General features: G+C 41.5%; 1 protein-coding gene across 5 annotated transcripts in view; it reads left to right on the forward strand.

Moving 5' to 3' along the window:
• Positions 1-26950, forward strand: part of ZDHHC14 (zDHHC palmitoyltransferase 14) — a 273583-nt gene that overhangs the window by 184176 nt on the left and 62457 nt on the right. For all 5 annotated transcript variants that reach the window (XM_072828984.1, XM_072828971.1, XM_072828994.1 and 2 more), the window contains exon 3: positions 15817-15975. In XM_072828984.1, coding sequence (XP_072685085.1) covers positions 15817-15975 — 159 coding nt within the window. The remainder of the gene's footprint in view (positions 1-15816; positions 15976-26950) is intronic.

Consider the following 26950-nt stretch of genomic DNA (forward strand, 5'->3'; position numbering starts at 1 on the left):
CTGAAAGTACCAGAGAGCAGACAAAATCACGAAGGCCTGCCTTATAAGCAGGTTTAGATGAAACTCATGCTTGCCTGATTTGCCATGGCCTTGGCCTCTTTTCAGACCTGGCACCAGGGAACTTTGAGGGCTGCTGTGGGGCCCCAGGGATGAGATGCTAGCGATCTGTTGGGGGGCTCTCCACGCTGCTGTTGTTAGAAGGGAGCACGTCCTCAGTGGTACAGTCCAAAGCAAGAGCATTTGAACAATTTTATTTAATCGCTGTAGGTGGAAAGGTGTTGCAGTGATGTTATCGATTTAACGGAGGGCTGGTTAACAAGCATTTATTAAGTGCTCACCTGCAGTGTGCCTTCAACCCATGGACCATCTGCTTGTGGAACTAGAGCAAAAATACAAGCAATGAGTTCATGGAGAACATAGGCACATTAATCGTGTTATCCAGACTTTGTCACATGCGTGATGAAGAGCAGAAAGCCAAGTGGAGTCAGAGAGGGCGGGGGGCGGGGGGCGGGCACGGCATGAGTCCAGATCAAATCCTACACTTAGAAACAGTTAGAAGCCTTGTGGCTCATCTCTCCAGCTCCTGTGACACAGATCTGGGTAGCCCAGCAACTTAAATCACTCAGTGGTGGCAGTGTGGACAATATAACTCAGTCCACTGACTCCCAGGAAGATTCTCTGTTCCCCCTTGCTTTCTCTTGGCACAAAATCTGGGTACCATTGTGGCAGATGAAAGAATACAATTCCCAGTAGCACAAAAGGCACCATTCCTAGAGATAAATGTTATGCTGAGATAATCTGCATTAAGTGAGCTAATTGTATGACTTGGCCCCAGATAGCACCATGTGCTGCCAGAGAGCCAGGAGGAAGATTAAAATTCCAAGAGCTACAAGTGGCCCTGATGAGTCAAGCAAACTCCTTCTCATGTCATTTCAGGAACAAAAAAAGAATCTAAAAAACATCTAACTCACAACCAGTATTTAGGGGAGGCAGAGAGGACATCTTTCTTTTTTTTTTTATTTAAGATTTTATTTATTTATTTATTCATGAAAGACACAGAGAGAGAGAGACAGAGACACAGGCAGAGGGAGAAGCAGGCTCCCTGCAAGGAGCCGGACGTGGGACTCGATCCTGGGTCTCCAGGATCACATCCTGGGCTGAAGGCGGCACCAAACTGCTGAGCCACCCAGGCTGCCCTAGAGAGAGGACATCTTTCTAAAATTGTTGATGGATGTTACCCCTGCCCCAAAACTTTTATTTTCTGGTCCTCCTGTACAAAATATAAGTTGCCCAAGAGCAGAGCTTTTTGTATATTTTGTTCATTGCTTTAGACTCAGTGCCTAGACCAGTTCCTTGTTTACAGTAAATGGTCAATAAATAGTCACTAAGTGAAAATAAAGTAAAGCAATTACTGAAATTTATGAATTTAAAAGTGTTTTTTGGAGCAGCAGAGATATTTCCATTGACATCTAAATTTATGAATTATAGGGAGCCCAGACTGTCTCAACCCCGTTTGCAAGCTGTTTAAAGAATAACATTTTTCGTTCATTATAAAGTAATATATGTTGATTGTAAAAACCCTGAAAGGCATAAAATACGTATTTCTTTGTTTTTATTAAGTTAATTTAATTCAACCAATCAGAAATATCGATAGTTAACATTTTGATATATTCTTTCAGTATCTTTTTTCTGCATAATATATTTTTACACAAATATGGACTTACATCATGCATTGCTATTTTGAAAACAGACCTTCTTCCCTGTTCTATATTATGAACCATTCCACTCCATCTTAGTAGGTATGTGGCCATCCATTGTGTGATCATGTAGCACAGTTCACTTAACCAATTCTCTTTTACTGACATTTTAGTTTTTAATACTAAAAAAAAAACAGTGTTGCAATCAACATTCATGCAAACCTCCTGAAGTCAGATGTCTAAAGATGCCTTTGCTTTGCCAAAGGTATATAGAGGTTGTTAATGTTTTGAGATATATGGCCAATTTGTTCCTCAAAAGGTTACATTAATTTATATTCTCACCAAAAGCACACAACCATGCCTCTTGTCCCTACTCTCGCCAATACTAAATATCATCGTTTAAAATTGACCTTTGGGATTTCATACTATCAAATAAATAAATAAATAAATAAATAAATAAATAAATAAAATGGACCTTTGGGGACACCTGGGTGGCTTAGTGGTTGAGCATCTGCCTTCAGCTCAGGGCATGATCCCGGGGTCCCGGGGATCGAGTCCCACATCAGGATCCCCACTGGGAGCCTGCTTCTCCCTCTGCCTGTGTCTCTGTCTCTCTCTGTGTGTCTCTCATGAATAAATAAAATCTTTAAAAAAATAAAAAATAAATAAAACTAGCCTTTGACTTTGTTTGAAATTGGGGGCTGCCAAGTGGCAAACTTCTTCAATGCATTTACTGGCATACTTCTCCCTTTGTGTGTGTGTTACCTGTTCACCTCTTTTCCCCATGTTAGCATTGGAATATTTGTCTTTTTCTTAATCATTTGCAAGCGCTCTTTAAAGATGCTACTCTTTTGTCATGTGTATAACAATGTTCCTACTTTATCATTTGCATTTTATGGAGTTTTTGACATATAGGTTTTCAAATTTTTGTCGTCGGAATTATCCATCTTTTCTTTATTTTTGGAAAGTACTTCCCTGCCTCCAGACTCTTAAGTTTATGTTCATTTTTCTAGTTCTTGTATGTTTTATGTTTACATATTTTGGTATAAGATATGAGGTATGGCTTGAACTTTAGGGTTTTTTCCTTCTAAATGATAAGCTATATATCCCAATTCCATTTACTGAATAACCCTTGCTTTCCCCACTGATTTGGAAAGCTGTATTTATCAAATACTGACTCATACAGAATTTGCATCTCTTTGGGAATAGTCTGTTCTGTTCCAATGTTTCACATTTTTCCTGGGACAACTACTTCCCCTCATTTTTTTGTTTTACTTTTGCAAATATTCTCACCTGTTTATGCTTCCAGATGAAGCTTGAATCATTTTTTCCGGTTTGTCAAAATTTCCCCAAATCATACTAGAACTTTGATTGGCATTGTAATAGATGCATAAAGTGATCTGGTAAGAATTGACATATTTAAAATACAGAATCTTGGAATGCCTGGGTGGCTCAGTGGCTTAGCGCCTGCCTTTGGCTCAGGGTGTGATCCTGGAGATCCCCGGATTGAGTCCCACATCAGGCTCCCTGCATGGAGCCTGCTTCTCCCCCTGCCTGTGTCTCTGCCTCTCTCTCTATGTATCTCTCATGAACAAATAAATCTTTTAAAAAATAAATAAAATAAAATAAAATACAGATTCTTGCATGCCAGGATGTGGAATGCTCTTCTTTGTTTTTCAAAACCTCCTTAAAGTCTCAGTATTGTTTTATAGAGTTCTGTGTTTGAAGCCCGCCAACCTTTTTTTGGTTAGGTTTATTCCGAGAGTCTTGTGATTACTTTTTCTGAAGTAAATGGGATTTTATCCCTTTATAGTTTCCAACTGGTTATGGCTAATATTATACACAAAACACACACACACACATACACAGGCTTTTGACATTTAGTTAGATACATAGATACCCAGATATAGATTTGTACTAGTGATCTTATTGAAGATTCTTATTTTTTTAAGATTTTTATTCATTTATTCATTTAAAGAATTTTTAAGAATTAAAGAATTTAAAGAATTTTTAAAGAATTTAAAGATTCATTTAAAGATTTTTATTCATTTATTCCAGGATCACGCCCTGAGCCAAAGGCAGATGCTCAACCACTGAGCCACCCAGGCATCCCAAGATTCTTATTAATTTTACTAATCAGTATTGATTAAAGGCGAAAGAGAAAACAGTATAGAACCACCATTGATAGACATTTTTTCCATTAAAGTACACAGTACATTTATAAATAGTATCCGCTAGTTCTGCGGTGGCATCCTTAATTCTCTTTTTCTCAGTGCTAAAGATAAAATCTTATAGCATTACTATACAGAATGAGATATAAGCTGGTCTGTGCTAATGCCCTCATATTAATGCCACTCCAACCTCAATAAAAGCATACCAGATTTTCCTAGAGATAATGAGGAAGTACAGCCCTGCTCTCACATGATGTCCAGCACCCAGTACCTCCTTGTCATATAATACTGCAAACACTAACAACCCAGACTGAGCTCTATTATTGTATAATATTTAGTAGCTTCTGACGATGCAGAAACTGTGCCTCATGGAGTAGAAACATGCACAAATAGTTCTAGCTTTGGCCTTCAGTTAAAGGATTGATTTGCATTTACACAGCGCAGCAATTTGGCGTGTGTGTGCTCAGAGAACTTTGACAAAAATTTGAGAGAGATTAAAACTTTGCAAGGACACAGTGACCTTTATTTCTTTTACATTTAAGGGCAAGGGTTTGGCATCCATGTGGGGAAAAAAGTATGGCAAAAAATAAGATAGTCATTAATTTTCATTTTGCTAGAAGCATGTTTTGAATTAACTCAAACTAAAAAGGTCACAGCTACTAGGCATTTTCTTTTTCTTCTGTCTTTAATTGCATTAATTTGTATGCAGATATATAGAGATAGATAGAGAGAGAAATGTATTGCCATAGAGGATCTGGGAAGGCCTCAAAAAAGAAGTTTTGATAACCATGAATATTATAGTATCTGACAGTTTAAGGTCTTTCAATGAATTACAATGCCCCTGAACTATGAGCACTCAAATTATCATAGTTTAAATGTGGAGAAATTGAGGACTGTTTTCTCTACCAGATTAAAAAAAAAATCACACTTCTCACCAATGCCATCCTGTGTTCCCATTTTCTGGAACATATGCTTTCAGAACTATTTTTAGGAATATTTGGGCTTCTACTGATGGAATTATTTTTGCAGCAGAGTGAAGATTGATGTTTACCACCCTGTGGTCACAGTTAAAATTCACACTCATAGCCATCTCCTTAACTCTGTGAATGCATGCAAATGTGGACAAGATCTCTCTTTTAATGAAATTTAATTTAATAGGGCCCTACTTACCTAAAATAGCTGTTATTTTTTTTCAAACAGTAGCCACTGGAACCAGAGCAGGAAACAAGAAGGGCCCATCTATGTAAACCAGAGCCACTTCATTCTTGCTTGTTTTGTATATTCAGGTTCTTTTAAGATTGTCTTTGAACAAAAAGTTACAGTTATCAATGCAACAAAAAATGTACCATTTGAAAACCTGGCATGGCAGTTTCATTAAGCCAACTTTCCATTTTCCAGAATGAACTAGTTAAAATCGGTTCTCTGAGTAACATTAGCATCTTTATAAATGGCACACGTCTCTCTCTCTCTCTCTCTCTCTCTCTCTCTCTCTCTCGTCCCTAGGCCAACTGCTGAGATTCTCCAACTAGTGATAGAGACTCATGTAGAGAGTTTAGCTGTGATATGTGTTGTGTTTTCCATGAATCCCAATCCTCTTCATCAGATATCCACAGGGAGCTTTTCTAAAAATACTGATTCTTAGGCCCTACCCTGTGGGCCTAAGAATCTTTGGGAGTAAGGAATCTGCATTTTAAAAGCCTCTCAAGTAAGCAAACCTTTACAGATGGTGCTTGTCTGGGTACCCAAAAGAATGTGAGTATAGTCTCCACCACTGGGCTTTTGTCCTGCTTGCTAACGAGTGTTGCATCTAGGCAGTGCTTCTCGAACTATCACGTACATCCGAACCACCTGGCATTATTCATTTCTAACAAGTATCTTGGTGATTCTGCTACTGCAGGTACATGGAACACACTTCGAGTAGCAAAGCTCCAGGCCAGGGTTCCTCATCTTTGGCACCATTGATATCTTGGGCTGGGTGATTCTTTGCTGTGGGGGCTGTCCTGTGTATTGTAAGATGTTTAGCAGCATCTCTGGGCCTTACTTACTAGATGTTAATAGCATTCCCTCCTGCTTATGACAACCAGAAACATCTTCAGACATTTTTAACTATAGCCAGATTTTCCCTGGGGCACAAAATGACTCATGGTTGAGAATTGCTACCCTAAGTGACCTTGATCATCAGTCAGGTGTGATGTATATTATTAAATGTGATTTGAGTGTGCATTTAAAAATCCATACTCTGGGTTCATCTGTCTTCCTTAGATATAAGCCACATAAGGACAGAGGACTTAACTTATTCACCACTGTATCCAGAGCCCCTGGAAGACTGTTTAGCACACAGTAGGAGCCTGATAAATATTTGACAAGAATAACAAAAGAAGATGTGGTCCATGTATACAATGGAATATTCCTCAGCCATTAGAAACGACAAATACCCACCATTTGCTTCAACGTGGTTGGAACTGGAGGGTATTATGCTGAGTGAAATAAGTCAATCAGAGAAGGACAAACATTATATGGTCTCATTCATTTGGGGAATATAAATAATAGTGAAAGGGAATAGAAGGGAAGGGAGAAGAAATGGGTAGGAAATATCAGAAAGGGAGACAGAACATGAGAGGCTCCCAACTCTGTGAAACGATCTAGGGGTGGTGGAAGGGGAGGTGGGTGGGGGGTGGGGGTGGCTGGGTGACGGGCACTGAGGGGGGCACTTGATGGGATGAGCACTGGGTGTTATTCTATATGTTAGCAAATTGAACACCAATAAAAAATAAATTTATAAAAATAATAAATGAATGCATGAAGCTAGCACTGAGTAGCACACGAAGCTCACTCTCTGTGGCTTCCTTTTTCGACTTTCTATGAGGTGTACAGAGAAAGTGGCTTTGCCTAGTCCTCTACAAATATTTCATTATGCTTTTTTCAGTTCCTGGCAAAAACCTTAAGAGGTCAAGTTCTTGTGGGGCTAAAGAGTATCTGTCATAGTTCTTATCTGACAAATGCTTTTTCCTTGACCAAGTTCTCTCCTAAGAGAAATCCATCCTATGAGCCCTTCAGTGACCAGGTCCAGAGTAAGTCCAATGCTTTTGTGGTTTCTAAATGAAATGACCCTCTCTAACCAAACCAAGCCGTGTGGTCAGGAAAAGCGAGGTCAAGCATGAGCCACACTGTGAAGCATGGCTTTGCCACCTGCACTCACCATCTCCCCCTTTCTTGGCCTGCCACTGCCTGCTGCCCTTTCCTTGTCACCCCCACTTCCACATCTGTGAGGGGAACGGTGCACGTGCATCACTCCTCCTCCAAGCCAGAACACGTAGTGGCGGTTCACGGGCAGCCACGGTCCCCACAGCAGACCTCACACACCCTGCTTGGTTCATGAAGGCAAAGCGCCAGGGAGAGTTTGAGACTCAGTAGGAGAAAGGACCCCCTGTGCCCACCCCACCCCCTCTGCCCACCCCACACACACACACACACACCTCCAGCAAGGGCACACAGCTGAATCTCTTTATATGGGATCTGCCCCAGGTCCTCTCCAATCCCATCCCCAGGAGTTTATAGCAGTTCCCCACCCCACCCTCTCCACCCCTGCGTGAAGGCTCCCTCTCCAGGCCTCTGCATCCTTGCAGGATTCCACCCATTTGAAGGCAAGCCGGGGACTCACAGTGCTCAGCCTTTTGCTCTTCCATCTCTGTGCCTGTGACCGGAGCATTGGGGCATGGCAGGTGGATCCTTTGCCCACCGCCCACCCTGGCTGAGCTTTGTCTCCAGGGCTATCTGTCCACCTCCCGGGGAGTGCAGGTCCCTTCATGCTCCACCCCAGCACCCACTCTGCAACAGTCCCATCCGTGTCCCCTTGGTCCGGGGGAAGCCCTGATTGCCAGGCCAGCTCCACCTCCTACCCCAGCAGGCCACATGATGCTTCTTGTCTTACAGGACGAGAGTATCCTTGGAGGGTATGAGAACCAAGTTCACTGGGGGAAGCCCTGGGTTTTCTTTGCAACTTTTTTATTCCTAGCACCGTTGCTGTGCTGGTGTTCCACTCTGTCCCAGAGGGAATCCAGTGCTGGGTTTCCCCAAATGTGCTCCAAGCAGACTAAGTGACTCAGCAACATTCTGCCCTCCTTCTGTCTCTCCAGGGCTCCTTGCTTTGAAACGTAGCAGTGCCTTGGGGCTCAGCACTTGGCCCCATGCCTTCTGATGGCTTATAATGTTGTCATTGCCAAGGGACATTTATCTCCAGCCTTGGCCCTTCCTCTCAGGTCCTGCTCTGTATGTGTACCTGCCTACATATGTCCTCACACTCAATACCAGCAGGTGAGCTCCCTGGCCTCCATCCCCCCACCCCAGCACCTTCACGGAAACAACTCCATACCACCATCTGCCTTGGGGTGCCATCACCACTGTGCCCCCTTGCACCAGCCACAGCCTGAAACCCATCCTGGACACCCACCTGCCTCTCATTTAGCATAATCTGCTAATAACTGATGTTTCTATTTTCATGTTTCTAGAATGTGTCTACTTCTGTCTATCACTACAGCCACTACCCTCTTCTCTCTTTTTCTAAGATTTTATTTATTTATTTATTTGAGAGAATGAGCAGTGGGGAGGGGCAGAGAGAGAGAGAGAGAAGAGAGAGAATGAGAGAGAGAGAGAGAGAGAGAGAGAGAGAGAGGAGCAGGCTCCCCACTGAGCAAGGAGTCCAATGCAGGGCTCAATCCCAGGACCTGGAGATCATGACCTGAGCCAAAGGCAGGTGCTTAACCACCTGAGCCACCCAGGCGCCCCACCACCACCCTCTTCTGAGTTAACATCATCTCTAGCTTGTATTCCAAATCCCTCCTAACTGGCTGCCTTGCTTCCCTCTGTCCCCAGCCCATCTCTGAGACCACAGTTAATGTGATGTTGTACATTTTACCTACATTTATACACATATATGGCGTCTGTTAGGGTTGGCTTCTGTTAGGGTTGGCTTCTGTTAGGGTTCTCTGGAGAAAACCAATAGGAGTATTTAGATTTATTTTTAAGTAATTGGTTTGTGGGATTATGGGGGTTAGCAGATTTGTGGGACAGGCCAGCAGGCTGGAAAATCCAGCAAGAGTTGATGTCAAAGTCTTGAGTCCAAATTTCACAGGCAGGATTTCTATGTTACAGTCTTGAAGAGAATTTCTTACACTTCAGAGAACCTCAATCTTTGCTCTTAAGGCCTTCAATTGATTGGACAAGGCCCACCCACATTATAGAACATCATCTGCTTTACTCAAAGTCTGATTTAAATGTTAATCTCAGGGTGCCAGGGTGGCTCAGTTGGTTAAGCATCTGCCTTCGGCTCAGGTCATGATCCCAGGGTCCTGGGATTGAGCCCCATGTTGGGCTCCCTGCTTAGCAGGGAGTCTGCTTCTCCTTCTTCCTCTGACCCTCCCTCTCCCCCTACTCCTGCTCTTTCTTTTATAAATAAATAAATTTTAAAAATAAATAAATAAATGTTAATCTCATCTAAAAACACCTCAGCAACATCTCTACTGATGTTTGATCAGACAACTGGGCACATAGCTTAGTCAAGTTGACATGTAAAAAGAACAATCATACTTTATTTTGCACTTAGAATGAAGGCCAACATCCCAGTCATGGCCACAAGGCTCCATGTGATCTAGCCCTTGCCTTCTTCCTCTCTGACCATCTCCTAGGCACTGTGTCCTGGTCATACTAACCTCCCTTCAGGTCTTGAATATACCATCTGCCTCCTGTCCTGGAGCCAGTACATACTTTATCCCCTCTGCCTGACATTCCTGGTCCCTGTTCCCAGTGTGCATGCATTCTTGCACATGCATTGCCTAAGGAAGCCCTACTCCATCATCCTTCAGATCCTGGTTCAAATGCTGTCTTCTGGAAAGAGCTCCCACACCAGGCAGACTTACCTACTCCTCTGACTCAATGTGACACAATGCATGATGACGCATTTAGTTGTGTGGATACTTAATTGATATCTGTTTCCTCCACTAGACTGTACACTGCTCTAAGGCAGGAGCCAGGTCTGTGTTGTCCGCCCAGGTACCTCCAACACTCATATTAAAGGAACGTGTGAAGGAGTTGGGAAAGACTAGCTGGGCCCTGAATACCTTATGTCTTCCTTCCTGGTAGGGCCCCTTCCATCCCATGTGGGGCCTACACTTGCTTATGGGCTCCCTGCACCTGCTTTCCTTGTTCTCTTGCTCCTGGCTTTGCAGACATTCCCTGCTCCCCCTTAAGATGTGCCCTACAAAGCAGAGGGGACTACTTCCCTGTCTGTCTGCCCATGTGGCTCAGGTTTGAAACTCTGCCTGCATGAGCCTCGCTTCAGGCACCAGTTTTAGTCCTTGAGGATAAACATTTAAGACAAACTGACAGAGCAGAGCTTTCATCTGGAAAGAGAGGACTGGGGGGCTGTCACCCCTTCACGAGCCCTCAAATGCTCATTTGTATGTAAGCATTTACAGAGGCAAAGCTACTGCCATCCAATATATTGGTGAGAAAATAGTCATATTTTACCCTCCAGTGGAAACCTAACCAACATCTGTGGACAGATCAAGATTGGCTCTACTTTCCTCCCTAGCGCTTTAATACTTGAGTTGTCTAAGATCTAATTATTTTAATATTTTCCTATGGGCCTGGAAGCTTACAGACTGTTAGGCAGGAGTCTATGTTAATTGGCTCTTAGCCATTTCCCTTCATGATAGATAACCATTTCAAGGTTGGGTGGTCTGTGTCCCAAATGCTGCAGAGCACCAATGAAATGAACCTTATGAAATTTCAGATGCATTAGATCCAACAGCTGTCCTCCAGCACATGCAATGGACATAATCATCAAACCTGGTATAAAGCAAATTGTACTTCCCCTGTGACTTGTATCCTCATGCAGAGAAGCTTTACCTTCATTCCAGTTAAACACTTATTAGTGGAGGTTCTTCTCTCTCTGGACAACATTGTCAGTGTGAATCATCTATAAAACTCCAACGCATCGGGGAATCCCACTGTTCCAAATCCTTTTGGTAAAGGTAAAGAAATGTACATCTTTTGTATATTTGGGTTTTTTCCTTTGCATTTTATTTTTTTAAGATTTATTTATTTGAGAGAGAGAGAGAAAGAGAGAGAGAGAACACAAACAGGGGGAAGGGCACAAAGAGAAGGAGAGAATCTCAAGCAGAGCCCCATGCAGGGCTTGAACTCATGACCCTGAGATCATGACCTGAGCAGAAATCAAGAGTCAGATGCTCAACTGACTGAGGCACCAAGGTGCCCCATTCCCTCTACATTAAAAAAAAAAAAAAAAGCAGAGTTCAATTACTTTATATGGTGAAGTTCAATAGTTTTAAAAGTTCAACCATTTTCTCCCTGAATTTGGAGCAGAAAATAAGATGGTAGACAAGTGGGTCTCTCAGGATACGAGTGTCCTAAAAGAACAAGACTTATTCAGAGTGACTTATTCAGAGTAGGCATGTATTAACAAACAGCTTACTTAGGACCTCTGGTTAAGCCCAGGACTCCTCTCAGAGTGAAAAACTTAGTCAACAGGCAGCTTTGTGTCTCTGGACTCACACTGCGTGCACAGCACCCCTTCTCCAGATCCCCAGATCCCCTCTTTCTTTGCTGATTGTGAGGTTCATGCCAGATGGCGGTTCTGTCACTGTTTCTGCCTCCACACCCACAGCTACCGGCAATTTGCAAGGAAAGGGTACTTTATGAAGAGAAAGGCCATTTCAGGCTTTTAAGTTCTCTTTCAAAATGCCTGTGTATAAAAATGTCCTTAAGAAATACTGACTCATATAAACTTGAAGTACTGTTAGAGGTTTATCCCCCCAAATTCTAGTGTTCTTTATCCATTAGATATTGCAGACTTCAATTACTCTTTTTTTCAACGGCTCTACTTAAACCACAAAGAGCAGCCCTAAGAGGCAGAGGCACAATGGTTGCCAACAACAACAAAAAAAACCCAAACCCAAAACGCAGAGTAATTGAGGATTAGCACAGGAATGCCACCTTGTGTGCCCCATGACATGGGCCACGGGTGGTCGTCATTTCCAGGAACAAGGAACAGATTTTATGACCAGCCATAAAATGGCTCACTCTGAACATTCAAGAGAAACTTCCTTTGTGCTCAGGTAGGTATTTGAGGTCCTGGGTTTCAAGGCCCTATTATTCATGTCTACCCTGGACATAAGCATGCCTGAAAGCTTTGAATTTATTATGTGGAAGAAACAGCACCACTGGGGTATCCTGAGGTGTCCAGCTGCCCATGTCATGTGGCGCATTCTAGTGGCACAGACAAGCTGCATGAGATGGGTCTCTTGACCAGCAGCAACTAGGGACACATATAAGAAGAGCAGCAGCCTCAGGAGGATCTTGAGAGAGGCATCCCCAGGGCAAGGAAACTCTGACTGGCATCTTTCATCCTCACCTGCCAGGACTATTGGCCTTTCACACCTACTGTGTGCTAGAACCTCATCTGGACAGCAGGAACATGAAAGTGGGTAAAACGTGGTCCCTGCCCTCCAGCAGCATCTGGGGAAAGACAGGAAAGCAGATCCTTGTACTGTTGCACTAGTGAGGTCCCAGGTCTCCCCTCCAATCTGTAACTACCACCAGGTCGAACGTGGGTTTGAACTGCATGGGGGCCACTTATACATGTGGTTTTCTCAATAAATACAAAACAGTATTTGTAACAGCAAATGTGTTTTTTATTTATGATTTTCTTAATAACATTTTCTTTTCTCTAGCTCACTCAATTGTAAGAATACAGTACATGGTGCATGCAATACAAAATACATCTTAATTTATGTTATTGGTAAGGCTTCTGGTCAACAATAGGCTACTAATAGTAAAGTTTTGGGGGAGTCAAAAGTTATAATTGGATTTTCAACTCTGCAAGGGATTGGCTCCCCAACCCCAACATTGTTCGAGGGTCAACTGTATGTCTTAAATGTCAATTGGCTTTTTTTTTTTTTTTTTTTTTTTAGTTCTATAGACCTTTAGTCACTTTAATGATGGTACAACTGGGCCCTGAATCCAGGTCTTCTGATTCTTCAATTTCTTTTACATAAAAAGCTCTGCAAATACGAGTTTTTGGGTTTAGCTTCATTCTTATGCTTCCATTTGTCATGTCTGTTGAGTTTCGCCTTCAGTTCACATTGTATCAAACTTTTAATCTTTCAAAAATATAGTTTGGAACTACACAATCACTTGTTTATTTTAAGAAGTGCTAACTACTTTTCCAAGTCACTGCTACTCAGGCTAGGCTTTGTTAGTCGTTGCAGTGTGGATAAGTGCATTATCCCAGCTTTTTAAAACACTTCCCTTGACAATTCACTTTTTAAATTTTCTGATTAAGTTAACACAAATATTATTGATTGGGTTATTATTTTGAAACCTATATCTGGCTTTTGAGTTTTCCTGCCCACGTTTGCAAGAGCTGAATTGATACAATGGATTTCATGGCTCACATAAGGCTAATGAGGCACCAAGTTATAATTAATTTAGGCCTCAGTGGCACCCAATTGGCACCTCTGGAGAGCTGACCTTATCTTTGATGTATTCAAAGCAAGTTATTTTTGCCATAATGCTAAGGGAAGTACACAGCCATGTCATCTCTTTGTTTACTCCTTATTCAGAATCCATTGAGATGTTTGATAAGATAGGCACCGGGGGGCCAGGCAGGTGGGGACACATGCCAGGAGAAGGTATCCTTCTGGGCAAGGTCACCCAGGGTCCTTGGGCTCCCCAGCTATTTAATTATTCTAAGTTGAAGGATTATCCTCAGCAAAAAGGTAAAGCAGAGGGTTGCCCCTTACTCTGCCCGTTTTCCTGTCCTCCGCACTGCCTCTGTCCCTCAGATATTCCTGAACTCTCTGTCTTCTTCTTCCATAACCTGCTTAGAGAACTTTAGTTTTCCATGAGTAGAAAATGCCTAGTAACCACTCAAGTTGCTTGCCTGCCACTGGTATTTTCACAAATATCAACACTTAGGCCAAAAGGCTGGGGCAGATTTCCAGGCCTCGGTCCTCCTCTTAAAGATTGGGGTGAAAGGTGAGGGGCCCCGAAGTCATTACATGTTGAATGGTAGATTCCGTCCGTGCTGGGGTGCTGGCAGAGGGTGCAGCTCTGCGAATACCACCATACCTGGGGAGTTTTTACCACCCTGAAGCCAGACTGTACCCTGCCAATGAAATCAGACCCTCTAAGGGCAGGACAGAAAGATTAATAGTTTTGGAAGCTCTTCTCATGACTCCTGCCCAGACTGTTTGTGGGGGCCTCAGTGGGTGACAGGACTCACTGTTTATTACCACTTAGCAAATTTACCGAATGCTGCAAATGCTGCTATCTGATCATGTGTACTTTCCTTGTGTATAAATTAAAAGGAACAGCTACTTTTAATGCTACTGGCTCTGTTTCGAGAACACCCTGAAGTTTCCCAAGATTTCCTCCAGCCCCGAGGGTCTGCCTTGCTTGTTTATTGACTACAGAGTCTTTGCTGAAGCCCTTAGATATTCTTGCTCTTGCTCCCCCAGGGGCCTCCTGCTCTTGGCTGCACAGCTAGCTGCCCCAAATTCTTTCTGGCAGGCCTCACAGGGCTGGGAGGGGTCTAGATGAGAATAAAACTCTATGTTTTATTTTCCTGGAGAGCAAGGGTTCTCAACCCTGCAGCACATTAGAATCATCCTGGGGATGATTCTGATTTAATGGGTCCGGGGCAGGATCCATGCATTAGGGGAAGTTTAAAAGCTCCCCAGGTGATTCTAATGTGAACACAGAGACAAGAACCAGACTATAAGATAAAGTGAAACTTTAAAAAATAAACATGTTTGTATTTTCTTCAACATTTAAAAAACTGATTCTAAAATATAATGAAGGATGCTGGTCAGACAATAAACAAAACATGGAAATTATTTTTAAAACATACATTTAAATGTATGTATATTTGAATATATAATATACCTTTAAATATGTATTTACATATGTATATTAAATATACCTTTAAATACATATTTATGTATACATAAATATACATATATTTATGTGTAAATATAACCTTTAAATACATATTTTTGGACATAAGTATATATATATATGATGTGTGTGTATGTATATATACATACACACACACAGATATATATATATAAAAAATTTATATTCCTTCCATCCAATGCCTGGTATTTTTGAGGAGGCCAATGTGCAAGATGGGACATTCTTTTTTTTTTTTTTTGTATATATTTTTTATTGGAGTTCGATTTGCCAACATATAGCATAACACCCAGTACTCCTCTAGTCAAATGCCCCCCTCAGTGCCCATCACCCAGTCCCCCAACCCCCCATCCACCTCCCCTTCCACTACCCCCTTGTTCATTTCAAGATGGGACATTCTTAAGCTGGATTTGGAATGCACCATCGGAGAAAGATCTTGATGTCAGTATCACCCACTGTATTAGGGCAACACTAGCTGCTGTAACAAATAAAATCCAGACCTTCAGCAATTTAACACTGTGGGAATTTGGTGTCCCTATGACAGTATGGAGGATAAAGAGGTTAGAAAGGCAGCTCTATTCAGCACAGACATCAGGATCCCCGCTTTGAGGTTCCAAGGTGCGCCTGCCTGGAGGGGAGAGAGCGTTCGGGACTCCATGGGTTGGTACCCAGTGGCTGAGCTTGAACCCCATTGGCCAGAACTCAGTCACCTGGCGGCTCCCACCTGTGTAACTAGTCTGGCAAGGAGCAGGAATGCTATGGGGCTGCATGCAGGTCCTCTGACAGCAGGGAGCATTTGTGTGTCAGGTGCCTCCCAGGAAGGCATAGGTGTCCCAATGCCAGGTGTGACCACTGCCCTTAGAAGTGCAGACTCCAGGCCTCCTCCTAGGTGCACGAGGCCACAGAGGACAAATGATTGTGTTAAGGGCGTGTGCTTTCTCTTCTTTTCTCCACAGATATCGCAAATGGCACCAGTTCAGGGGGGTACCGCCCACCTCCCAGAACCAAAGAAGTCATCATCAATGGCCAGACTGTGAAACTTAAATATTGTTTCACCTGCAAGATTTTCCGGCCCCCTCGTGCCTCTCATTGTAGCCTTTGCGATAACTGCGTAGGTGAGTAGCAGCAGAAATCGCCTCTGTTCCGCCTCTCATGCGGGGGGTGAAATGTCTGCAGCGGATGGGGTGGCTGATTGATTGCTTTGGTGGCCTTGGAGGAGATTGCGCTAAGGAGAGTCAGCATGTGTGTCTCTATAATCCCCGGAACCGAACAACTCAGTAATAGTTAATATTTCAAGTGCCTCCTGCCACGGATCCCATTCACCAAGCCCAGTGGTACCAAATCTCTTTTTCCTTTTTACGTCTTCCACCCCCACCCCCACTATCAGTCCAGTGCCCTAGGTCCTCTGCTCCTGCAGGGCGCACAACAGAGTGGGGGTTCCTGCCCTGGAGTGGCCGGATCAGCGGGCATTAGGAATAAAACCACTTTACCCCTAGGTCCCTCCATCACCCAGAAGGCTGTCTCCACATGTTGCCGGATGAGCTTTGTGCAGTTCTCACAACTCCTCACAGAGGTACTTAGTGGGGGAGCTGGAGGCACTAGAAGCCCAAGGAGAGGAAGAGAGGCAGAGGCCAGGATGGTGGCTCTTCCCAGGGACCACCACAATCTTCCCTCCCTGTCCACTTGCTTGCTCAGGGACAGACTAGAGAAACAGACTGAGGGAACGGGTATAGCACAGGCTCCTCAGTTGTAAGACGTGGCTCTACTGTTAGGCCACCGTTGGCCCAGCACAGGATTTTGACAAGTGACGTGGCTCTCAGCCCCCTGGAATTATTTGGCAAGCACCTTCTGTCACTTCAAATGGAGAGCTGCTAGCCACACCCACAGACCATCTCCTTCCTTGGTGTGAAGCTTCTTAGAGAAGTTGGCAACCAGGTGACTCAAGTCACAGGAAGGGTGATTTACACAAAGGCTCTCCTCACCCGGAAAGACCCTCATTTCTCCAGTCCTGTGACCTGCCTCTAATAGAAATGACCAAGGATAATTCCAGGAATCCTGTTAGCTCAGAACCAACCTTATTTCCCTCAGTAAAACATCATCATTCATGGCCAATACTCTTTCTGAATCTATTAGAATTCATAGTCTCCATTCTTAAAGAAAATAAAATGTTATAATATACTTCCACTGTACAAAAATGTTTTCCTTTTATTTGTCTGAAATTTACTTCATCCTAACTTTAAAAATCTATAATTTGGTATAAAGTCCATGATTTCCCCCATCAAGGCTTTGTCTTGTTTTTTTTTTTTTTTTAAGTTAGATAAATTACTTTTAGCCTTGGCCCCCAAGCAGAACAGCATGGAATTTTGTTCTATCTTCTCCCATTTTGCAAGTAGTCTTAGTCAAGAGCCAGGAATCTGGCACCAGATGGCCTGGGTGCAAATACTAGCTTCATGACTCAGACAAGCTACTTAAACTCTCTATGCCTCAGTTTTCTCATCTATACAATGGCCTTGATAACAGTAGCCACTTCATGGGATGGTTGATGGATTATATGGATCAACACAAGGAAAGCACTTGGAATAGTGCCTGGTGTAGAGCAAATGTTATTATTGTATCTGTAATTCTTGTTGGTATTCTGTTATTTTTTCTGCTCCCTTTATATTTTTGATTGTCTTTCTATGGATAATTCCTTGATCTACTATAGCACTCTGTGGGTATGGTGACCAAAACCATACCTGGTCCTCTATATGGGGGCAGACCAGGGTTTCTATAAGGCACATGACAGCCTTTGTTAGACTTCTGATAGGCTTCCTCATGACTTCAGCCCCACAGGCCATCTTGAGGACACTTTTAAGTCAAAGCATTGCAGAGTATCTTTAAGGAATAACCTGTAGAGGTTCTCAAGACCCTTTCTGGAGTCATAGTTTTGATATTACATGATGGAGTATCATATGATGAGATATTATATGATGTAACTTACACTTTTGTAAAGCTCTTCTGTTATATTCCACGCCTTCTCCTGGAGATCCAGTGACTTATTCCACTAGGCATTTATAAGTAGGGAGTTGGTATTCCCCAACTCCAAAGAGTTTACTGGGCACCTCCTTCTCTTTATTATTTATAAAAGTGTTTACCCATTTCTAGACATCTGTTCATTTGTTCATTTGTATCAGTTGGTCTCAATCTTCTATTTCCTTTCTGTAGTCTAGACTACTAATCATGATAAAACTTCCTCCCCAGCTCATAGTGTTTTAAAATTCTCTTTGGATTATTATAAAACACTTTCTAAAAGCTCCTATAACCATCTTATTCATTTCCTCCAACACCTGTAGGTGTACATAAATGTCCCTTAAAGAACTCTGATGAATTAGATGTAAAATCCCCTTATCAAAATTATGTATCAACCCCAGTTAATGGTGTACTTCTCCTAGAGCATATTTAAGATAGTACAATATCTCATGGAAACCACCAGCTGAGAAAATTCAAGCCGCCAGTCTATAGTATCTAGGAGCCCTTCTGCAACTTTTCTGATAAATCCAAGTCATGGTAGCAATACAGCACTCCACAAATAAGCAGGGTGGTGTCCTATAATTGGGAGACACAGAACAGCAAAAGGAAAGGCAAGGAAAGGGGAAAGTTTGGGAGTAGGCTCAAGAGGAGGAAAACTGGCCAGAGACTACATTACCAATGTCTCCTCTAAGCAGCATCTGCTTGTCCTAGGGCTGGAGTTTGGCAAACCTTGATCAGGGCCCCACTGTACCAACGACAGGTGAGATAAGTAGAATATAGCTGATTTAACATAAAGCTACTCACAGCACTCCTGGAACAACCACACAGTGATTCAAACCTACATAGCTTTGGTTTTCCAGTTCATTATGCTACATTTGGGCCTTTGGTGTGACCCATTAGCAGACCAGAAAATTGGACCTCTTTCCACATTCAGGAAAATAGAGTGGAAAGCAAATGTCTCCAACAGAGAAGTGTAATTGCAGAGTTTTCTGTGATTTTATTTTTAGATAGAAAGTTTTTATTGAAAGAATTATACTTTTTGCAGCCAGAGAGGAAAAATACAATGATGTGCTGAAAGCCAAGGTTAGTACATGTGGCTTCCCTTCCCTTGTAATGAATGGGTTTGGGATGGTTCTTCCTACGTACACAAATAAATATCAGTTTACAGTGGGAGAAGAGAGAGGAAAAGTACAGTTTCTCAGGCAGTTTAGAAGAGTGTTTTTCTTTGTTAAATAAGTTTGAAATGAGAGCAAACTTGTAGGGGCTCTGTATTTTTAGTTGAGGAACTGAGGGAAAAGCTTTCATGGAGAGCAAACTCTGGTACAAATACAGAACTGGTTAGCAGATCCTAGTGGTTGGCAATGTGGCTCTAATGTTAAATACCCAAGGCTGGATCCAGGTCCTGTCATTGGATAGTATTAGTACCTGGGTAGGTTATCTGACTACCCAATTGTTATCCCGTCTGTAAAATGGGATGACCCTAGTACTACCTCATAGGTTTCTTTTAAGGATTAAGTGAGTTAGTGCCCAGCAAGCAACCTGTAGAGACCTGGTGCACACTGAGGGCTCAGTGAATGTTTGCCAATAGCGTTATCATGAACTGCTGCCATAACACTCCCAAATAACTGCACATTACAAGGTTCATCTTCACAGTGTGATAGGAATTACCTCGTTTTCCTGTAATCTGGTGTGCTTTAGATGACCTGAAGTATTAGAAGTGAATATATTCCCCATCACCACCTCTGGTTTTGTCTCTGTTTACCTCTGTTTCTGTCTCTCTCTCAGAACCTTTTCTGTCTTCTCTTTAGTTCTTTTTCTTTTGCTATCAAATTGCTTCTGCACATATGGAACAGAATATTTTGGCTTATTTGTTCATCCAGGCAATCTTTGAGGTTATAAAATATTTCTAAATGATCAACATCTGGGGCCATATAGCCACTTCTACTCTCTCTGATCCTCAGGATCCCTCAGATCATTATTATAGTGTGAGTAACTGGAGGTGCTGGAAAGCAAACTGTGTGCTTGAGAGGTCCTCTCTAACTCACGGTATACTTCCCAGAGCCCCAAGTGAGTCCACTCCACATTTCAGGAAAGTCTACCCTTTGGTAGTCTCTGGTCTCATGTCACAATAGCCAGCAGCTTTCACTGGAATTGAGTATTCTTTTGTGTTGTTTTGTTTTTGTTTGTTTTTAATTGAGTATTCTTAATACAGTCTAAACCTGTAATTAAAAGGATCTTCTTGAAAGTAGTTTAAATACACACTGTGGACTAAGTTGAGTTTGCTAAAATATGAGATGGCGCATGTGAGCATTTGTAAGTCTGCTTCATTCTGTACCATGAATTTGTCTAGCTTTGACCAGGCAGCTTAGCCTGAGACCTAGAGGTAGCCTCTGGAGGCGACTGCCCCTGGGTTCCAGACCTATTGCCCTGTGTGGGCAAGGAGGATCCTCTCTGCCTATGCAGTGCCATATCCTGAAGTGCTGTGAGAACAAAAGAAAGGACATGTGAAGCGCCCCAGTTGTGTCAATCCCTGAGGAGCTCTCAGCAGTGCCAGCCACTCTCCTCACACAGGAGTTGACCCGGTCACATTTTGTTCTATCCTCATCTATTAATTCTGGTGTAGGTGGCACAAAGAACCTCCAGAGGCCCTCCAGAGGGACTTGGTGTTCAGTGACTATTGCTTTTGGTAGGGTTTTACCACCAACTTTAAAAATCCTTATAAACTCTCCTTCTCATTCCCCTGTCTCCTTTTTGCTGTGCTCTTTCTCTCCTGGACATACTACACACTCCCCTTCTCACCCTACAGTGTCTTCCTTCCATTGATCCAGCTGCTTCCTCTGTGATTTGGTTTTTGGAGCCAGCTGCTGATATTTTGTCTGTTGTGTATCCTCTGTGTATATTTGAGCTCACTCATTAGAGTTACTGCTTCACAATTGTGCCTAATATTAAGAGGTTTGGAATATCTGAGATTTGGAATTGCAGCTGCCTTCTGGCGTGGAGGTACATTCTGGAATTTCTTTTTAACTATTAGGGTATGATGAGAGAGCTATTGATTTCCTAAAGGAAAGTGTATCATTTGAAGGGAATGGAGAGAGCTGGCATTTGTATCCTCCCAAGAACCAAAACAAACAGGGCTTTACTGTAACTGCCCCCACATCAGTTTCAAGTATCTTTGCTTTTCAGTCACATTTAATAAGCACCTATGTGTCATACACTGTGCTAGTAGCTAGATGCATCAAAATAAAAGATAGTCCTCAAAGATCATTACTAAGAACAGACAAAGGAGAATTCAAGACAGAAATCATTATATTTATTATATTGTATAAGCCAAATAGAGTAATTTTACCCTGGTAGAGAGTACAATTAACAATTCAGTCATCAACATATATGCAACAAATAACATTGCATCAAAATACATAAAGCAAAATTTGTTAGAGAAGGCAAGGATAATTTGGTATAAACATAATGCTAATGAGAAACAATTGCATACTTCTTATTTTAATGGTTCAGGTAAGTAAAATACAAGTAAGGAAATAAAGAATACTAATATATAATTAATAAATATATGCTTAACTTTGTTTCTACAAAATATACTTATCTTTTTTTTAACTGTGTGTGGAATAGTTACAAAATTTAATCAGACTAGGTCACAAAAAATCCCTAGCTTTCTAAAAACAGATATTTCACAGACTATAATATCTGATGGCACAACAGTGGAACTAGAAATCAACTGCAAAGAGATAAATACACAAACCTATCCAATTGTGATTTAAAAAAAAAAAAAAGGTTTTTAAACTTCAAACACAAACCTCAAAATCATAATTGTGGAATAGCTAGAAAATTACAATAAGAAAAATGCAAAAAAAAAAACTGTACTGGTTAGAATTTTAAATTTTAAACATACAAAATAGTTGACCTAAGCAGAAAAAATTATTTGGAAACCTGTCAGGTTGCTTATAGGAATGAGGAGGAGAAGCCTGAAAACCAGCCTCAGAAGCCAATAAGAGCAGGGAAGTCTGAGTAACTGAGTGCAGTCACTCCTGCAATAGAATGTCACAGGAGGTGCACGCACTACAAACAAAATGTTTGTTTTGCCACCACTGAGTTCTAATTCTGCTGCTGCTGCTATCAGCTTAAAACTGTGATTCTGTTAGTCTGCAAGGGCTCTGGGTTCAGACATCTGGGTGGGAGCGCCTGGACCTGTTTCACCTTCACACTCAAGGAGTTAGCAAGTGGGAGAGGTTAAGTACCCACTTTTAGTGTCTCTAACTGAGGTGGGAGGGTGGAGTCCTGCCTCTCACCTATTTTGAGATTCTCCTCAAAACAGGAAGTTTACTTAGATGGTGAATGGCCAATAAAATAAAAAGTTTTAAAAAGTCTAGTACAAAAAACAAAACTGAACTTATAAACAAATAAACATAGCATCCATCTCAAGAAGATAGAAAAAGAATAAACTTAAGAAAAACAGGAAGAAAACAGTTAATGATCTAGAAAACAGAAGAATAAATATGATACCACCTCTAATTCTTTGGAAAATAAACAACATAAAAATAAACTTCTGGTAAGACTGAAAGAGAAAATAACAAGAAAGTGGAAGTAACAGATTCAAATAAGACAAATATAGGTGAACTTTTTAGTTATTAGAAAATAATTGCATTACTTTGCATATTATATAACTATGTTGATTGATTTGAAAATCTCAGTGAAACATGATTTTATGGGAAATGAGTCAAAGAATGAATGGAAACTTAAATAGACTACTAATAATGAAAAACTAAGTAATTTACTAGAGTCATCCAAGAAAGATGCTAGAACCAAACAGTCTTACTTCCTGTGCTCTGAATAGTATTTCAGATCTTACAGTAGCTTGGACAGATTTTCTGCTCATTTTACCAAGAAAGCATAAAAGTAACACTAAAATCTGACAAAAACATCATGAAAAAAGGAGATTCTCATTAATAAATGTAAATCAAGTCCCACATTGGACTCCTCTCAAGGAGCCTGTGCTTTTCCCTCTGCCTGTCTCTGCCTCTTTATTTGTGTCTCTCATGAATAAATAAATAAAATCTTTTTTAAAAATGTATATAAGGTCAACATGATAACACCACATTTAATCTAGAAGTGTAATAAGAGAACTAATCATTTGACACAGAAGGGAATTTGACATATTCCAGGAATGCAATTTTTTAAATGTTAATAAGTCTATTACTTATATCAATAGGTCAAAGGCCAAAAGGTATATGATCATGACAATAGATAATACAAAGAGATTTAATAAAACTTGGCACCCATTTCTAACTCTAAAGCTTGGTAAACCAAGATTGGGAGGTCTGGTAGGCAGAATTTGGGCCCCATGATCTCCATACCATGGTATTACTCCCATAATTAGGTCACTTTACATAACAAAGAGATTTTGCAGATGCCATTATGGTTACTAATTAACTGACTTCAAGTAATGGATAGTATCCTGGATTATCCAGGTGGCCCCAATATAATCACAAGAGCCCTTAAGAGAAAATAACAGAGATTCCAAGTAGGAGAAGGATTCATCCTACATGGCTAGCTTCAAGATGGAGGGAGCTGGAAAAGGTGAGAAGGAAATGAATCCTGCCAACTGCACTAGGCTTAGAAGGAAGAGGACCCAAGCCCAATGACACCTGCACCCCCCACAATTACCTTGATCTTAGCCTGAGGAGACCCAGAGCCTAGCTCCTGACCCACTAAAATTTCAAGACTATAAATTTGTGTTGTTTAAAGCCACTGCATTTTGAAGAGATAGCTGCAGTCCCATGCTCATTGCAGCATTATTCACAATAGCCAAGAATTGAAAATAATCTAAGTGCCTGTCAATGGATGAATGGGTAAAGAGGGTGACATAGACGTATAACGGAATATTATTCATCCACAAGAAAGAAGGAAATCCTGCCATTTGCATCATAAGATGCAAATCTTGAGAACGTTACATTAAGTGAAATAAGTCAAAGACAAATTGTCTATGATACCATTTATATGTAAAATCTAGAAAAGTCATACTCATAAGAACAAAGTGGGGAGCAGGGAACCAAGAGAGATGTTATTTAAGTGTACAAACTTGCAACCAGTAGTAAATGAGTCAGAGATATGGTACACAATATAGTGAATATAGACAATAATATTGTATTATAATAAACTTCCTAAGAAACTACATCTTAATTAATCCAACCACAAAAAAGAAACCATAATTATGAGAGGTAGATGAGATGCTAAGTATTGCTATGACCATCATATTATATAAACATATCAAATCAATATGTTATACATCCTCAATTTACATGATGTTATATGTAAAATATATTTTAATTAATTTTTTTGAGGTAATAAATTTGTTTAAAGCTACTATATTTGTGGTAAATTGCTAGGCGGTTTTTAACGTGATCTTAAAAATGAAAAAAGCTAACATTTTCTCTATGGCAAAACACTGGAGTTATTTTACATTAAAGTTAGAAACAAATTAGGATGTTCACTATCATTGCTAGCATTTAACATTTTTCTAGCTTTTTCTAACTAATGCAAAAGATGAGATAAAATAAATATGAACTGTCAAAAGGGAGCAGGCAAGTTATCCCTTCATTGTAGATGACAGGAAAACCAACAATAACATTAGAACTAGTACCAACAAACACTAGAACTAGTTTTTTAACTTCAGTAAGGAAGGTTATTAGTTACCAAATCAATACATTAAAGTAGGTGACTATATATCAATTAGGAATCACAATAGAAATCAAGATACATTCTCTCCACAAACTTCTTTATAAATTTAACCAATTTGAGGTGGAAGACAAGATAAAATAATTATGTAGTTCAAGCTAAAGAATAAGCTAGCCATAATAACCAATACCATTGTGGGAAAAGGACAGTACAAAGAGACATGTCCTTATTAGATATCATGCGATCTGAAGCATGTCACTGACCCACAAACCAGGTGCAGAAAGTGACTCAAGGTCCCCCCCCCCACATGCATGTGTGAATGATTTCTTCATTGTCATTTTTAAATCTCTAATGTGATCATCAGAATACACAATCCTTGTTCAGATGCATCTCACTGTCTGCCGAGGAAGGCAGGGATAACCAACACAGTGGAGTATGGCAAGGACCACAGGGAGGGGTCTTCAGGAGCCCAGACTTCGTAGTGCGGGGGTCCCTAGATCAAGTCGTACAGCCTAATTAGGGGTCACTGCATTGCAGGAGGGCAAGAGACCCAGTGGGTCAACACACCAGGTGGACTAGACAGTAGGACAGAGGCTCAGACTTTCAGGGATGCTTGAAAGCAGTCCAAAAGACCAATCTCCTGAGATTTGGGGGAGCTATTTACTCTACAACTCATGTGGGGGCTGCCTCTGCTCTTTCTGCAGTGATGCATGGGCTGGGTTCCTCTGCTCCTCATCTAGCCCCCTCATGTTAGCCTGTCTGGAGTTTTATCCTTTCTTTTTGGTTGAAGCAACAGGTCCTATAACTAAACTTCAGAATCTATCAAACAATCTACTCAGTGGTTTTGGATCCAAGCCACCAGTCCTGTTTTCACCTTCTCCCATTCATTGACCTCTGGAAAGCTCCCACATGCCTCTGCTAATTGTGTTACCTACCTCTGACTCAAAGGAATAAGTACAGTTATGAGATATTTTAGCTGAAAACAAACTTGGAGGTTTTTGTTTTCACAGATCATCTATTGTAGTGGCCCGAGGGCTTACTGGGACTTGCAAAGTGAAGATAACGTCAGAGACTTACCATCATTGTGATGGAACTCACACTTTACAGGATTGGGGAGAGCGGGAATTCAGTTCACCGCTGTGCAGAATGCTGCCATTCCTTCATAAAACGTTTTAATCGTATCAGAAGTTCAGAGCCAAATTTACCCACATCTGAGCAATGTAAATGAGACTTTAGGGTGTGTATTTTTGGCACTAACTTATTCCTGGCTTGCTTATAAGCAGCTCGAGTCCTTTTTCAGAAAGGGGGGGGGGGTTGAATTAAGTCACTCATTAACAATGATTCAGTGTTATTAGCTCAAGTGACAGATGACAAAATTCCAAGTAACCTTCCTGACTCACTTGACAGTAAGATGACATTCTTTCCTGGAAGCCTTTTCACCTCCTCTTACATCAAATTAAAACTGTTCCTGGTTGCCTCCATGCTGTGTTCTTTGTTTCTTCCTGCCAGTTCTCATTTCCTGTACATCACGCTTCCCCAGGTCCCCGGCTTTCCCTGCTCTTCTCTGGATTCTGCACCATCGTCCATGGAGTCTTCACCCTGTCGCTCGGAGCCATCCTCTTGTTCCAACTGGGTAGCCAGCTCTTCTCTGGCAATCTCTTTCTCAGCATGCTTTCCCTACGATGAGGTCCTCTGTGTTCTGCTTCTAGGAGTTTCTTCCAAAAAACATTAAAATTAAGAGTCTAGAGGTGCTTTTGAGGCAATAACCAAAATAAAAGGAAACTCTAAAGTCTTTCATCTTGCAGAAGAAAACATCTTGGGAGGACAATAACATTAGAACATTAGAACTTCGTAGTAAATTTGTTATAGGTGTAAGTATATAGAAATGCCTTAAAATGGACTGTGTGGGCCCGGGAGTCTGCATTTTAGCACAGTTCCCAGAGGGTTCTTATTCACAGTGTAGGTTAAGAGCCCTGGGAACAGACAGGATTCCAGTCTGGAGGCCAGGCCATGTGGAGGCTTAGGAGGTTCTCATGTCTCACAGAGATCAGGGCAGCAGTGAGGCCTCCTACAGGAGCCACTTCCAGAAGAGTAACTGCTAGGGTGATTTGCCTCCTTGAAATGTTAATAAATAGCATCTTTTGAATACTGTTGGAAAACTTGCACTGGCAGTGTTGAAAACTCATCAATAAGGCTATATTTCTCCTCTAGCTCCCCTTAGAACCATCTTTTCTCTGGGTGTTTGGGGTAGATGTTGACACAGTTTGCAAACAGGGGTAGAAGGCCATAACGTTGATGGCCATGCCAGGGCCCAGGGGTGGATGTTTAGAGTCAAGATGAGGAATCAGGCCATATCTGTAGAGGGCTTTACAATGTAGACATTTACAGCTAATC

The sequence above is a fragment of the Canis lupus genome, chromosome 1 (assembly GCF_048164855.1).
Source record: "Canis lupus baileyi chromosome 1, mCanLup2.hap1, whole genome shotgun sequence".
Classification (NCBI taxonomy): Eukaryota; Metazoa; Chordata; class Mammalia; order Carnivora; family Canidae; genus Canis; species Canis lupus.